The sequence below is a fragment of the Solea solea genome, chromosome 19, assembly GCF_958295425.1.
Source record: "Solea solea chromosome 19, fSolSol10.1, whole genome shotgun sequence".
Taxonomy (NCBI): Eukaryota; Metazoa; Chordata; class Actinopteri; order Pleuronectiformes; family Soleidae; genus Solea; species Solea solea.
The window spans coordinates 1,657,097-1,671,854 of NC_081152.1; the positions used below are offsets into that span (position 1 = coordinate 1,657,097).

Here is a 14,758-nt window from a genome sequence, read left to right on the forward strand (position 1 = left end):
AACAATGCCGATCAATTAAAAAGACTTTAAAATCCTGAAAACGTGTGTTAATCTCTAACATTTAGCAAGAAAATGTCTAATATGTCAATATTTAAGGAGTCTAGTGTATTTAGTTCAGTGGCTGTGTCAGACATACCGGTCATGCAGGAAGTACTGAACCATTCTCTGAACAAATCTTTTTAATCACCTAATTCTAATGATTCAGTTACACCGAAAACAACTGCTTTACAAGTCACTAGTTTGTGTCGCAGTTTAAAACGAAGTCATATATATATATATATATATACACATATGACTTTACACATATTTGCATGTGTGCTTTAATGTTTTTCTTTTTTACATTTAAAGTGATTTTGTTTAAATGTAGGAGCCCCTCTAGTTCCCTTTTGCCCGCGAGCCCCAAACATCCTTGAAACACCCCTGTCTGTTCCCTGCAGGTATGGTATCGACCTAAACGCACGTCCACACTCGAGCATACATGTTGCACGTGTGTGCGCGCGCGCGCGCTACAGGTGCATGATTGAAGCGTGATGCACGGATCATACGTGTTTATCGTTTTCAGGCGATGACGTCATGTCTGTCAGACACGCAGCCGCCGGGCTCACAGAAGGAGGAGCGCCTTTGTCAGAAGGAGACATCATGAATACATTACGGCGGCTCGTTGTGCAATGACGGAGGAGGTGCCAGGTTATTACAGACCTGCAACAATTAACCTGCTGCACGTTCGTGCTTCATGTCAGAGTTAGCCGTACGTAGTGATGTTTGTGATACATTTAAGTCCCTAAAAGTACGTACGGGCTGCACTCGCTGATATAACATGTGAGAAGAACATGTCATGTTAAAATGACAGCCCGGACTCGGCTCCACAAACATCCATAAACTCGTCTTCCCATTAGCCAAACTGCGACACTAGCTTTAGCTGATGTCGCCTCGCTAGCTCACCGAACCGTCTAGAATCAGAACCGAGCGGCTTCTCGGCGTTTGGCAGCAGCTGTAGCACCGGGCTAAGGTAAGCGTGACAAGCAGCTTTTTAGTTCAGCTGTCTTCAGTTAGCGTTTTCCGTTCACGCCGCGACGAGCCGCGACGAGCCGCTACTCGGCTAATGTCATGTAACGCGAGCTAATATTGCTCAAAGTTAACGGGAGCTAGTAGCTGTGTGTGGCTAACGGTGCCAGCAGCAGCAGCGCGCGCGCGCGCACACACACACACACACACACACACACACACACAGAGAGCCCTGTTTCCAGTTACAGCTCCAGTGAGACAGTGATAGATAATACAAACTTAGCGCTGTCAGTGCTACGACAGATCCACACCAGAGCCTTTTTTTCTCTCTCATTTTACTACTTTGTTTTTTTATTCTCGCTTTTTAACCGGGGACTCGAACCTTTATTGCATTTCTGCGCTTATCAACCAGCTGACTCAGGTAGGTAAAACAAAACAGCCGCTATTTGATTTTTTTCTCGCTCACGCACGCACGCACGCACGCACGCACTCACTCACTCACATGTTAGTACAGCTATTCTCTTTAGGACATTCTTCTTATTCTTTTTCTATTCATTTGCCCTGACCCAAATTATATCCCTAGCCTCCTTAGCAGCAATTCTCAAATAATTCTTTAAAGGTCCAAAGGTCACGTGGTGTTTTGTGTTTTATGTAGGAGTAGCTGCTATCTTTGCGTCAGTTAATGGGGATCCAAACACAAACAATTAACAAAGTCTAACCTTAAGCTGACCACAATTCACATTTTACTCAGTTCCTCAGCCACATTATGACCAGGTTTTGTCTCCATTAGTTCACTCTGCTGGTTCTGACAAGGACAGTGTTTATGCCAGAAAACGTCCTAAAGAGGCAACAAAAACATATACACACACACACTCATACCAGGAGATAGAGAAAGAGAGACTGGCAGTCCAGTGTGCTCTAATGCTTTGTTCTGCTGCAAATGTGAGCAGTGTGTTGTATTGCTCTGTTGTTGCAGGAGGAGGTGCAGGTTCAGCTGAGCTCTCTCTCTCCCCCTCTCTGGCCATTTACATTGATCTGACTGTCTGATCAATAATCACATACTGTGGGGGGGAAAAACCCCCACACATTTATCACATTTAGCACACTGCATGCTTCATAACGGTTCATTCTCCATGCATGCGGAGGTGTTGTTGTTATTGTTTAGGTGGCCCGTTCCTGTCCCAGTGGACCCTGACTTCCTGAATATATCACGGGTACAGCAGCAGCAGCATGTTGTCCTGGCCTGGAGCCAGACTCGGTCAGTCTGGGTCAGTGTTGACATGAGCAGACACATCGGTTTGGGATATTGAGCGTGTGTGTTGATAAGTGCAGAGTGAAGTGAGGGGTTTATGTTCCTGCTGCTGCTGCCGCTGCTGCTGCTGCTACTGCTGCTGCTACTGCTGCTGCTGCTGTTGGAAGCCTCCAGATGTTTTCACTGGTTTTGTGGTGTTTGTTTGGGCCGGAACATGTGTTCTGTTCTGTGTGCTTATGCAATACTTCAGTATCAGTGGTTGAGGTCTTGGCATTATATGGATATTTTGTCAAAATTGTGACATGAGACAAGATATGGTGTTATATTTTGGATATCATCACATCGTGATAAGGCATCTGTGAGGACTTTTCCTTGTTTTAAAGGTTGTTGCATTGATAATCATCATGTTTATTGTATTGAGTAAATATGTGATCGTATCACTTTGGGACTATATTTAGAGGTCATTTTCAATGTTTCTACACGTTTATTACAATTAATATCATTTGCTTAACATTAGAAAGCCAAATAAATAAACCAGGCATTATCTGAAATGAAAGGTAATAATTAAGATCCTAATTAAGATAATTAAGATGTAATACAGTTCATAAACAGGAGATACTTCATTTTATTTTAGTGTGTATTTACAGTGTGTTGTCACTCTCCTTTGAGAAGCGCAAATATTTCAAAAGCAAACTTTTCTTTCTCTATCTATCCATCCATCTTCTACCACTTCCATATATATGTTATATTGAGATAAGATGTAAAAAGTATATTGTGATAATATTTGTTTCTAATATTACCCAGCCCTAAGTGTAATAGATATATTTATGCATTGAACAAACTGGGGTCTGACCAATATTGTTATTTCAGGACTTATATTAATGCCGATCATGCCTACTTATTGAGGTCGATAATATTTGGAACATTACAGTTCAAGTGAAAATCTACGTCAGAGTTTTGAATTTGACAAACTCCAACACAAAACCTTATTTTAATGACTTTAATGTTTAACTTTTTACATGAATTTTAAATGATAGAAAAAATAATGAACAAACTCTACTCCAATCCAACTTTGAATCCCTTTATAAACCACTCACTCTCCCATACCAAAGTCCATAGAAAGTTAGAGTTGTTGATCATTATCATTATTATCATCACTTAACGACTGATGATGATATTTGTAACATATGCATTTACAGTGAAAATCTTTAAATGTAACAGTTGGACACAGACTTCCAGCAAACATGCCAGAAACTGGGCCTTGTCTAAGAACCCATAAAACCATAATGGAATTTGAGTTGCTGTTACTTAAAAGTTGAACTTTGCTTGACTTGTGACATGAGCAAGAGCAAGCAAAGAGCAACAGATCAATAATACAGGTCATTAACACGTGATGTTACCCCTTTCAAAGAAGGAGAGCATTGAGGTCTTCACTCCATACACAATGAGTTATTTTCATTGACAGTCTGTGTAGTTTGGGAATGTCACTCGGCAACACAAAATCTAAACACTACTATACTGAGAAGTACGGACAGAGTCGTGTGGAGCTGATAGACTTAGGGGCTGTCCACATGAAAACGAGTCTTAGTGAATTGCAGATGAGCTGCGATACTCGATAATCTATAGCAGTGGTTGGTGCACTGCTACTAAATGAATGGCGGGGAAAGCACTGTATGTGAGATGTCATTTATCCATCAGTGGCCCTCATTTATCAAACTTGCCTAGAAACTGGTCCAGATTCAGATATCACCGCACACTAAGTCTCACGTGTGATTCATGAGACGTGTGTATGCCACCCATTCTGTGATTCTGTGTCAATGCCCTTACACTCTGGCTACAAGCAACAGTTATTTTCATTTGTTGTTTTTCTTCAAAAACGTAATTACTGCCTTGTTTTGCCCAGGAAAATGTTGAAAATGGTGATTTGGTTTTTTGCAAACCTGGAAATGTTGATGTTCTCAAATGTCTTGCTTTGACCACAACCCAAAATTATTAAGTTTTAATTATTTATTATTTATATGGAGCAAAGAAACCGGTATTTTCACTTTTAGGAAGCTGAAAAATCTGAAAACTTGTTTTGATAATTGAAAGAAAACACTCAAACTGATTGAGTAACAAAATAGTTGATAATTAATTTAGTAATCAATCGATTAATCGAATAATCATCAAACAAGAGCATATTCATATATAAGTTTATTTCATTTAAATTTGTGATTAATGGCGTAGTTAATTACCCTTGACCTCGTTTCAGTAATGTGTGGTGTGATATTTAATAGTAAATATTAAGGCTGTAACTGTTTATTATTTTCACTTTCATTTCATGTGTCACTTATAACTTAATTGTTTTGTCCTATGAAGTAGTATAAACATTTATTTGTTTGGAATTACGACTTCAATGACACTTTAATGTCCAAATTAATATCACAGAGGATTTAGAAAAGCAGCTGAAAAGCAGATTTCAAAAATAGTGGCTCAATTGTGCTTCTAAATGAGAGCCTTTGCTTGTAAGTGATGTGGTTAGCATTTGTTGCTATTTCCTGACACTTGAGATACAATCAGTTATGATAAAAAAATATATATAATCATTTAGAATGGAAATAATCAAATCAATAATTAAATCATGTTCAGTTTTATGTCATTGTAAACAGAATATTTCCAGTGTGGATTCACACTTATTTGTGCTTTTGCTTGGTATTTTATTAAAGGTTGACTGTTTGACAGGCAGTCTAGTGTTCATGAATGAAAATAATCATTAGCTCTGCTTCACATTGACTTTGAATTTCAGCTTGGCTCCATAGTTGACGTATGGCAGAGTTGTCAAAAGCTTTCCTTGAGGTTTGTTTTATAATATACAAAGACACATTTCTGTTGATCATTATTGTGTTGTATTGTACACTAGCTCATGGTCCTGTTTGTGATGAGACAGGCTGAGCATCCATAGGTGTCTAAATTAATCCACACTACACTTGGCTCAAATCTCGCTCTTGTCTTGACTTACGTTTTGTTATAACCTATGCTAATATCTATTAGCATTCTATATATGCTAATAATAGATTAACAATGAATTGATTATTATTAATTTATCAAATTAATCATGAACTAATTTTCTAAACAATGAATGGGTTTGTTTTGGGTTTTTTTTATAATTAAAAGTTAAAACAAGGTTTCAGATTTTTTTTCAGCTTTGTAAGAGTGAACATATTCTGGTTTCTTTACTTCATACTACCAAAGAAATCATTAAGACATTTTTGTTTTTGGACTAAACAAGACATTTGAAAAATCTTCATTTTGAGGTTTGAAAAACATTTTTCAACATTTCCTGGACCATTATGAAAATAATCCTTAGTTGGAACTGTATTGTGTATGCTAGTAGAATATGTAAGCAAATATTTGTTGGCTACATAATTCAAAATGGCATCATTTATTTGCAGTTTAATAATTTGGCCTAAAGGAAAAAAGTCACAAATTTTACCAATGAAAACATTTTTCATTCTCCAAACCTAAACAGTCGAGCTGTCAGTGAGGGTTTGTCTTTTTTCCCCTTGACACAAAACAGTGTTTGCTGATTCATTTTCTGTCTGATGATTTCCTTTCATCACTTCATTACTTCATTATTAATCATGCCACAAATGAGATGTGGAGTATTGATTAGAGGCTGTCGGAGCAAAAGAGGCACTCGGGTATAAAAACGTTGACGGCTTTTGTGACGGCTCATGTCGGGAAACAAAGAACCAACATTTAATAAATCATTTAAAAGGGTGTTTGCTTATTATTGGACGCAGTAAGTGGCAGAGGGAGTGTTTAATCATGTTGATCACTGATAGCTGTTACCCTGGGTTTAATTGTAGCTTTTGTGGCTCCAGATTTAATAGCTTTTTTTAAGTAAATATGTTTGGATTAGTATGAATAGGGGATTTTTTAATTTTTCTATTTTTATTTCAAATAGCTTTGTCTTTTATTTTTAATTTTTTTTAAATAAATTAAATATCTACATCTGTTTTTAAAACTGAATAATCGATGATCAGACAAGTTGACAATTCATTTAGTATCAGTAATCGATAAATGGAATAATCGCTGCAGCTGTAGACTTCAACCACTTCACTGTGCACAAATTCAAAAGCATTTCACCCGGTTTTGTGACAGTGAGGGAACAAGTGGCACATTAGTGTAAAGAATTGTTCTTTGCATGATCACTCCATCTTGATAAATAACTCAAAGTCTTGTTTTCCGTTCAGGCCGCTGTTTTACATGAGACTGGAGTGAGTTGTAACAAAACAAGGCAGTCACTGTGGGAGCAGAGGGTCAGTGGAGGGCTGATTGAACGCCTGCAGTGTTTTGGCTGTCACCTCAATGGCGGTGGAAAAGAGAGGAAAAGGGAAAAAGAGGGAAAAATGAAGAACGTGCAGCACAAGGAGTCGTGGTCCTGAAAACTGAGGTCAAGACACAGAGAGAAAGAACAGAGTGTCTCAGTGTTTTTGCTCTGCAGGTACAAACTGTGCTGCAGCATCTGATAAAAACAGACAAATTACACTCCACCCACCCGGGCTGCTGTGTGGTTAAAGCTGTATTGCGTAACTTTTAAATATGAACAAATGCATTCAAATATCTGACAAATGAGTTCATTTGTTTTATTTTATTCAATGGAGAGGGGAGAAAAGAACATGGGCCAAACATGTGTCCCCTCAAAAAAAATTTTTTTTATTTTTTTTTAAATTGGCCATTGGTTGTCCATCTGAGCAGTTTTATGTCATTCTGGATCTTGAGAATTTTTACTGTTCTGAACCACAGATCTAGGGAGAACTGTGTAATTGTATCTACTATATTGTGTTGGATTTGGATTTGTGTGTATATATGTATGTGTATATATATATATATATATATACATATATACGTATATAGTATATAAGTATATATGTACATATGTGTATGTATGTGTATATATATATACATATATACATTTATGTATATATGTGTATATATATATCCATATATAATAATTCTACATATATCTTAATTCTGGGCCTCTTCAGAGTCAAAATAAATCTTGATATCGTCCTGTACCGTGTGGTAAACTGTGTGTGTGGAGGAAGTGACTCATTTCATGTCGGTACAGATGAGGCAGCATTAGCGGCAACATTGTGCTACTAAAGTGATAGTTTGACTGAGAACTTCTACTGCTCAAAAGAAACCGTGTGGTTCAGCAGTATGACGGGATACATGCTTGTTGCTGCTGCTGCTGTTGCTGCTGCTGCTGCTGCTGTATGAACTGCCCATAGATGTGTGTGTGAGTGAACGGGTGAATGGCAGACATTGTAGTGTGAAGCAGGTTTGAGTGGTCATTGAGACTTGTAAAGTGTGATACAAATACAGACCATTTACCATTGAGCCAGAATAATACAACAAGCTATAATGTACTCCACTGTGATGTCACAAGGTGCTGTTTGGAGACAATGCCTCTTGACAGGTGGTTTGATAGGTGATCTGAATGGCAACCCCCCCATACCTCCTCCTCTCCACCTCCTGCACAAGATGTGGGGTGTCTGACCCAAATCTCCCAAGTGAGAAAAGGGAAATCTGAGAGAAGAAGAACTGAGGGGGAGGGGAAGGCTGTGATGTTGGATAATTAGCATGTCAGTTGGTAGCCGTCATATAAAATCATTAGTGGGAGGTAGGAGGAGGGAAGCAGTGGCAGCTGTGGAGTGGCGATGAGAAATGTGAAGGAAATAAAGACAACATCTCGTATTAAAGGAAGGGTAAAGTGGCGGATAAACACAAAAAGGGCTGTTCATAAAGGAACCAAATCGACGAGCGAGAAGAACAAGAGTGATGAATTGTACATCGGTGTTGGCGGGCGGGGGCGGAGTGTCTCTTGCCTCCTCACATCTCTGTTCTCCTGAATTCCTTTTGAAATCAGCACGCTAAATTTAGCACTCAGCATCCCTCCCCCTTTCCTCTGAGAGGTATCAGAGCTACAGCAGTCAGTGATAGGCTAATGTTTTTTGTTTTTTTTGATGTGCACCGTCCCCACACACACACACTGAGACAGATTCAAGTTAGTGGGAGGGCTCCGTGTCTCTGTGCACACACGCACGTACCGTGGGCCGCTGCCATGATGAATTGTTGCCGTGCAGCGAACAAGCTTTGAGTAACTGTTCTTCTCATGTGTGTTTGTGTCTTTCTCTTTTGCTCTCAGGGGCTGCCACTTGAGGACAGTGGGGGCTCTCTGATGATCCCCCGGTACATCCAATGAACCCCCACAACTCCATGAAACCCTTCCTACCTCCCACTCCACAGAGGTACACACACGTCAAGCACACGGTGGTGACATTAAAGTTTATCGATTAATCGCTTGGTCCATAGAATATCAGAAAACCTTTAAAAATGTGGATCGGTGTTCGTCAAACCCGGAAAGGATGATGTTCTCAAATGTCTTGTTTTTTCCAAAAAAACAAAATGATTAACTGTTAATTATTTCTTTGTTATCCAGAACAAAGAAATGAAGAAAATACTCACATTTAAGAAGCTTAAACAATCGGAAATCTTGTTTTAATCATGAAAAAAGCTTCAAACCGATTAATTGATTATCAAAATAGTTTAGTAATCGATTAATAATTGATTAATCGATTAAATGTTTCAGCTGTAGTTTATAATACTTTTTTTTTGGTTGGTGATCCTTTAAAAATGGCATTTAGCTGAGTAATCGTTTGTCAATCAGCCGCCGTAATGCATATTGTAGTTGTGGGTCGTGAAAATCGATTTATCCCCGCCTCTGCAGTCCTTTGCTCAGTTTTAGAGAGCATTACTCATGGATTGTTGACCGACATTGAGCTGAAACTGAAAGTTGCATGTTAAAGGTCACAAGCGGCTGTCTGTGTTTCTCTAAAACACTGGGGTAGTGTTGATTGACGGGCGTATTAAGACCGGCTTTTAAGCGTTTTCAAAAGATGGGTCCAGTGGCGTGGAAGGGGGTGTTCCCCCCGGCATAGTGTGCAGCATTTGAAAATTTGTATTTGCCTTAAAAGTGAGAGAGTAAGTTTTAAAAGCAAAGAACCCAACGTTTAAGTTTCTTTGATGAAATAATGCATATCTGCAGATCATGTAACATTTATGCGCAGTAGAACAATTATGAACAGTTTAGGCCTGTTATTTCTTAAACACATGTTTACCATCGTATCTTGCTGTTTGACGGCCTTTTCTGATTGGAAACCAACATTTGTAAACTGCTCACTGTCCTGCACCTCAGTCCATAGAGGAAACTGACATTTTAAACTTACGAGGACACACAGTTTCTTGTCTACTGCTTCAACGTTGACTAAAATGACTAAAATGTGTCATCTCGAATGACCACATTTGATCAGATCTGGATTTCCCCGCTTTTTAAAAAAAAATCCAGCCTGATGTCACGACTGTTTTCATGAACACAATTATATTTGAAATGAGTCTGATTGAACAGTTGTGAATAAATATTATCAGTATGAGGCAGAATAAGGTGGACACATACAGTATAATTCAGTGTTTTTCCCTCCATGTCTCTGCGCTGTCATTACCTCATACAATCACACCTGAAAAAACCCAAGTATCCCATTGAGCTGAGTGTCCTCAGGTGAACCATGTGATACCTCACCTGCCCTGCTCAGTACTGGATTTGTTCTGTTGTGGACTCCAGGGGCCCCATGTGTTGAAGCCAAGCTCAGCTCAGACCCCCGCTCTCTCTCTTTGTGTTACATGCTTTTCACTGTGTCTAAGTGGTAATGCAGAGCAATGCAGGTGGCGGCACTGGTGTGTGTGTGTGTGTGTGTGTGTGACCTGACGCTTTAGGTATCAATCAGCAACACCTGAAACATGATCCAGGAAGTCCAGTTCGAGTGGCAGGTTCTCTGTTCAAATCAGTCTTCATGTCATGTGAGGTTAAAAAAACATGTCGCAATGATTTGCAACTCTAGAACATGGCAGCTATTTTCCCTTTTGTTGCAAATGATGGGAAATTGAACAGTAGTAACATGTGAGGAATGTGTGTTTGCAGGTTGATCAACATACCATCTGATAAATGATGTCAGATTCTCTCTTAAGCTATTTTAAATACTGTACACCCAAGCAAGCAGAAAGTTAAAGCGAGGTTTACACTCACCGCAGAACATCCGGTGTGAGGGTGGGCACGTGAGAAATGACGTCGGTTCTGCCGCGGCTGTTCGATGGGTCAAAACATATTGTCTCCATGTCACAGGGAGAGGCCAGCACCACCAAATAGTCCGATTAATTTTCAATTCAGTCGATATTAACTATTGATTATCGATTAATCATTAATATTTTTATATTGTAAATCACTATTTATAGGCTAAAAAAAATCAGTTTATAGCTCTATTAGAAATGCAATGAAAACCCGCCCCCCACTTGATCATCATTCATTGTAGTCGCAGTCTGGAATGTATCAGTTGCATTTTGTCCACACATATAAACCTGAGCTTTCAATGCAAGTGGCAAACGTAATCATCATTGATTAAAAGGATAATATGAAATTTCCTTTTACGTCACTTCTCATTTAACCTGTGAATGAATGCACACTGACTTCATGAACAAAGCCTTTGTCAATGAACAGTGCTGTGAACTCAGTAGTGCAGGCATGGCTGCCCCTGCTGACTGATCTACACACAAATGAGGATAAATGAAAATCATTGACTTTAGATCTTTATTCACACTCTGTGAAGACAAATCTGTTGCCGGCAATTTTTTTTTACTCAGCCTATTTGAAAGAATACTGATTTGTTAGGTTTCCTCAAACCAAAGCAGCATCAAAAAGCAGCCAAATAAGCAAAATCTTTTGTAAAATCGTTAAAAGTCAGTTATGATTGTGGTAAAGCTCTTAACATCTGTAACCTGATTTTTACAGTAAGGCTAGCTTCCTGTTGAGGAAGTGGTTTGTTACCTCAACTGTTGGATGAAGAAACCATGCTCAAGTTCTGTTTAACACAGCAGAGTAAATGATGAATTGACAACCTTGTGCTCAACACTGTTTTCTGCTGTGAGCCCGAAGAAGAGGAATTCATTTTTAACATGTGAATAATAACATAACATACAGTGATATTGAATGTTTGTATCTGTGAATGAACACTGGCTCCTTCACCTTGGCTTTGTGTCCTTCCACAGCAGTGACAGCCCCTTCCTAAATGACCCAGTCTCCTGGCAACCAGGCACCAATCAGCACGCAGGATCTCTCTCTGTAGTAACCACAGTGTTGGGCGTCACCAATCCCACACACAGCCAGGTAACACGTGACTCAGTACTCTGGGATATTTTCTTTGGTGTATTTCAGATAATAAACAAACTCAGAAACAACAGAAGGAGATGAAACGCTAAAGTAAGCCCTGACTCTTGTTTGAAATTAAAATAAATATGGATTTTGATCTAATACAGCTAAGATATTGTTAATTTAAGAGTTTTGCAGAGTCAATATCAACAGATACTGCAGCAGAATATTAATAACAATGTGGATAGTAACATTAATAAGAAACAACAAATAAGGGACCAAAATTACCAGAAAATTCAATCATTTTTTTCATATATGGGTTAATAATCATAGTAGAAACTAAACCAAAACCACAAAACTAAATTATAATTACATTAAAAAGCCTCTTTAGATACATCAAAGCATCCCCTCCCCAAATACCACTGGGATTTTTTAGGGTCCATCCACATGGAAACAAGTTTAGGTGAATATGCATACTTTTCTGTCCGTGAGGCGTTTTAGGTCCTAAACCGCCGTCTCCGTGTGGACGAAATCGTCATCTTTTGAAAACGCCTCCCAGAGTGGGAAAATCTCAAAACGCTGGCCTCACAATTCTGTGTAGACGGTGAATACGCTACTACCCCAGCTCCCTCTTGCGCTGTCATTCATTGTTTTGTGTTTGGAGATTGTTTGACACTTTTACCTTTTAACTACTGTCAATGAAACGTTGCTAAAGTCAGCCTCAAAAGACACAGGATTTCATACACGAGGTGAAAAAAGTGTTGAATCGTAAAATAAAGAAAGGAGAAAAGAAAAGAAAACAACAAAATAGATGAGTGATTGTTCCACACACAGTCTGCTGCTCCTGCACTCACACAGCACAAAATCATTAAGTAGCTTCATGTTACAGTGTTGTAACGTCTCTCCCTCCCTCTGTATATAGGGCTTCGGTGCACCCATGGGTCCAGGTGAGAGCTCTGGAAGTCACATGATGCCCGGTGGCAGCCCTGGAATGGCCTCTGGCATGGCCTCCCAGTTTATGGGACAACAGTCCTATGGAGAAGCTGTATCTAAAGGCTACGGCCATCCTGTCATGTACGGACGTCCCAGCAATGCTTACAACCCTTCCTCAGCCTATGGTGGAAGGTACGTTTATTTATACAGTTGCTACAGTGAGATGAATAAGTGCTTGAATTTTGGGCTGAAGTTGATATTTAGGTAAATGTCTGATGCACTTTCAATTCAGTTTTATTTGTATAGTGCCAAATTATAACATACATTATCTCAAGGCTCTGTACATAGACAACATCATGGAGCAGAGCAGAGAAACCAAACAGTTCAAACAATGAACAAACACTAGGCATCAGTGGAGAGAAAACTCTATTCCAACAGAAGAAGAAATCTGACAGAACCAGACTCAGATGTGCAGCATCTGCCTCGACCGGTTGGGGTGAAAGGAAAAATGGGGCACAGAGGAGAGGTGGGGTAGAGAAAGGGAGGAGAGAAAGGACAAGAGGGAGATGAGGTAGAGACAGAAGAAAGAGACCAGGACCAATTGTATCAAGTTATAAGTTTATACAGGACTGTTAGAGTCAGTGATGACATGTTTATAGAACTATGATGTCATTTATATAAGCAGCAGCAGAGATTGTTGATAAAAATGATACCGATATCGACTTTAATTTTAATTATAGCATAATAATAATGGTGATGATATGTATGATAATAATAATAATAATAGTAATAATAGTAGTAACCTTGAAACTGGATCCTGCAACCTGCAAGATGAGGACACGGAGAGAGAGAGGGAAGGAAGGAAAGACACAAACTAGGGAGAGCGAGAACAAGGTTAGTGACATAATAATAAAGTCATATTCATACCCTGAGTGTGAGAGAGTGAGTGTGCGTGCACCACAGGAAATTCCCCCAGCAGTCTGGGTCTAAAGCAGCATAACTAAGAGATGGTCCAGGTTTCCCTGAGCCAGCTCTAACTATAAGCTTTATCAAAAAGCTACAGAGAGAGGCTCCGCCTCCTGAACTGTCACTGGGAGCTGGTTCCACAGGAGAGGAGGAGCCTGGTAACTTTCTTGCTTGATGTACATAGACTAGGCCTATGCAGAACAAACATCAAGTGGTGTTGTGGACACTGTAACCTGCATTCATAAACACCTCATTAGATGTGATAATTGAATCGTCTTGTATTTTTCAGTGCAACACTGTGACATTTATGATCACCGTGGGATTCTTTCATTAACATAAGTCCGTGTGTCTGACTCACTGCCTACTCATCAAGTCCTCGTTCGTCTTCTCCCTTCTTCCCTGCAGTTACTCCAGTAACAGTGGGGGCGCTGGTCTGGGCGCTCGGCCTCCCTCAGACTTCACCCAGGCCGCCGCCGCTGCTGTTGCCGCTGCCGCCGCCACGGCAACTGCCACTGCCACGGCAACTGTCGCAGCAATACAGGAGAAACAGAACCAGGAGTTGAGCTACGCACAGGTAAATACATTTGTTTTAGTGAGTTTAGGCTAAATTATAATATTATATAGCAAGTATTGATTTCTATGCTGGATTTAAACATCTAATGTGTAGTTTATGTTCACGTGTGTGCTTGCTGTGTCTCAGATACAGTATGACTGCACTCTGTTTCTGCTTCTTTCAAGGAAAAAGTGCCTGATTTGAAACAGGCAGAATAAATTCAGTAAATGTCACGTACACTGCAGAAGGCATTCTGCCAAAACACTGACGAGTTGAAATAAATGATTTGCTCCGGAGACATGAACATGAAGCTTTCCCAGCTCAGGTTTAAGTATAGACTCAGATGACGTTAAGCCTGGGTCACTTGTCCACTCATTTTAAAGTTTCTTTCTTGCAGATACACTTTTTACAGCACAATGAGTTATTAGAAAACACATTTGGGCTGTTGGAACACATTTTTGGGAGTGGATTATAATTTGAATATTAAAAAAATCTGATGAATCGATAACATCCTTGATGGATGTGTGTCTGCTCTGAGCAGCAGCAGAGTCACAACAGTGGAGGATTATCTTATGGTAAAAAAGGAGACAGCGAGGCGATTTTAAGGGACTGTAAAACCTTTATGTATATCCAACAACATGTATGAGAGATAAAGAGTGGCTTAGCTAACCTTGACAGAAATTCAAACCTGCCCCACACCAGAGGATGATTGTAGGCTGATTTAAACAGATTTTAGGCTGATTTAAACAGATTCCATTCCAAATGTGTGGTCCTGTGTCTTTACTGGATCATCTAGTTTGTGCTT

At 39.5% G+C, this 14,758-nt stretch overlaps 1 protein-coding gene across 3 annotated transcripts in view; it reads left to right on the forward strand.

The window, feature by feature from the left end:
• The first annotated feature begins 492 nt into the window (after window positions 1-492).
• LOC131445913 (zinc finger MIZ domain-containing protein 2-like) overlaps window positions 493-14,758 on the forward strand; it is a 31,616-nt gene continuing 17,350 nt past the window's right edge. The window contains exons 1-5 of one of the 3 annotated variants that reach the window (XM_058616671.1): window positions 493-1,426; window positions 8,451-8,553; window positions 11,402-11,519; window positions 12,424-12,626; window positions 13,806-13,974. In XM_058616671.1, coding sequence (XP_058472654.1) covers window positions 8,504-8,553; window positions 11,402-11,519; window positions 12,424-12,626; window positions 13,806-13,974 — 540 coding nt within the window. In that variant the 5' untranslated portion in view covers window positions 493-1,426; window positions 8,451-8,503. The remainder of the gene's footprint in view (window positions 1,427-8,450; window positions 8,554-11,401; window positions 11,520-12,423; window positions 12,627-13,805; window positions 13,975-14,758) is intronic. The other 2 variants (XM_058616672.1, XM_058616673.1) reach the window with 2 other exon arrangements.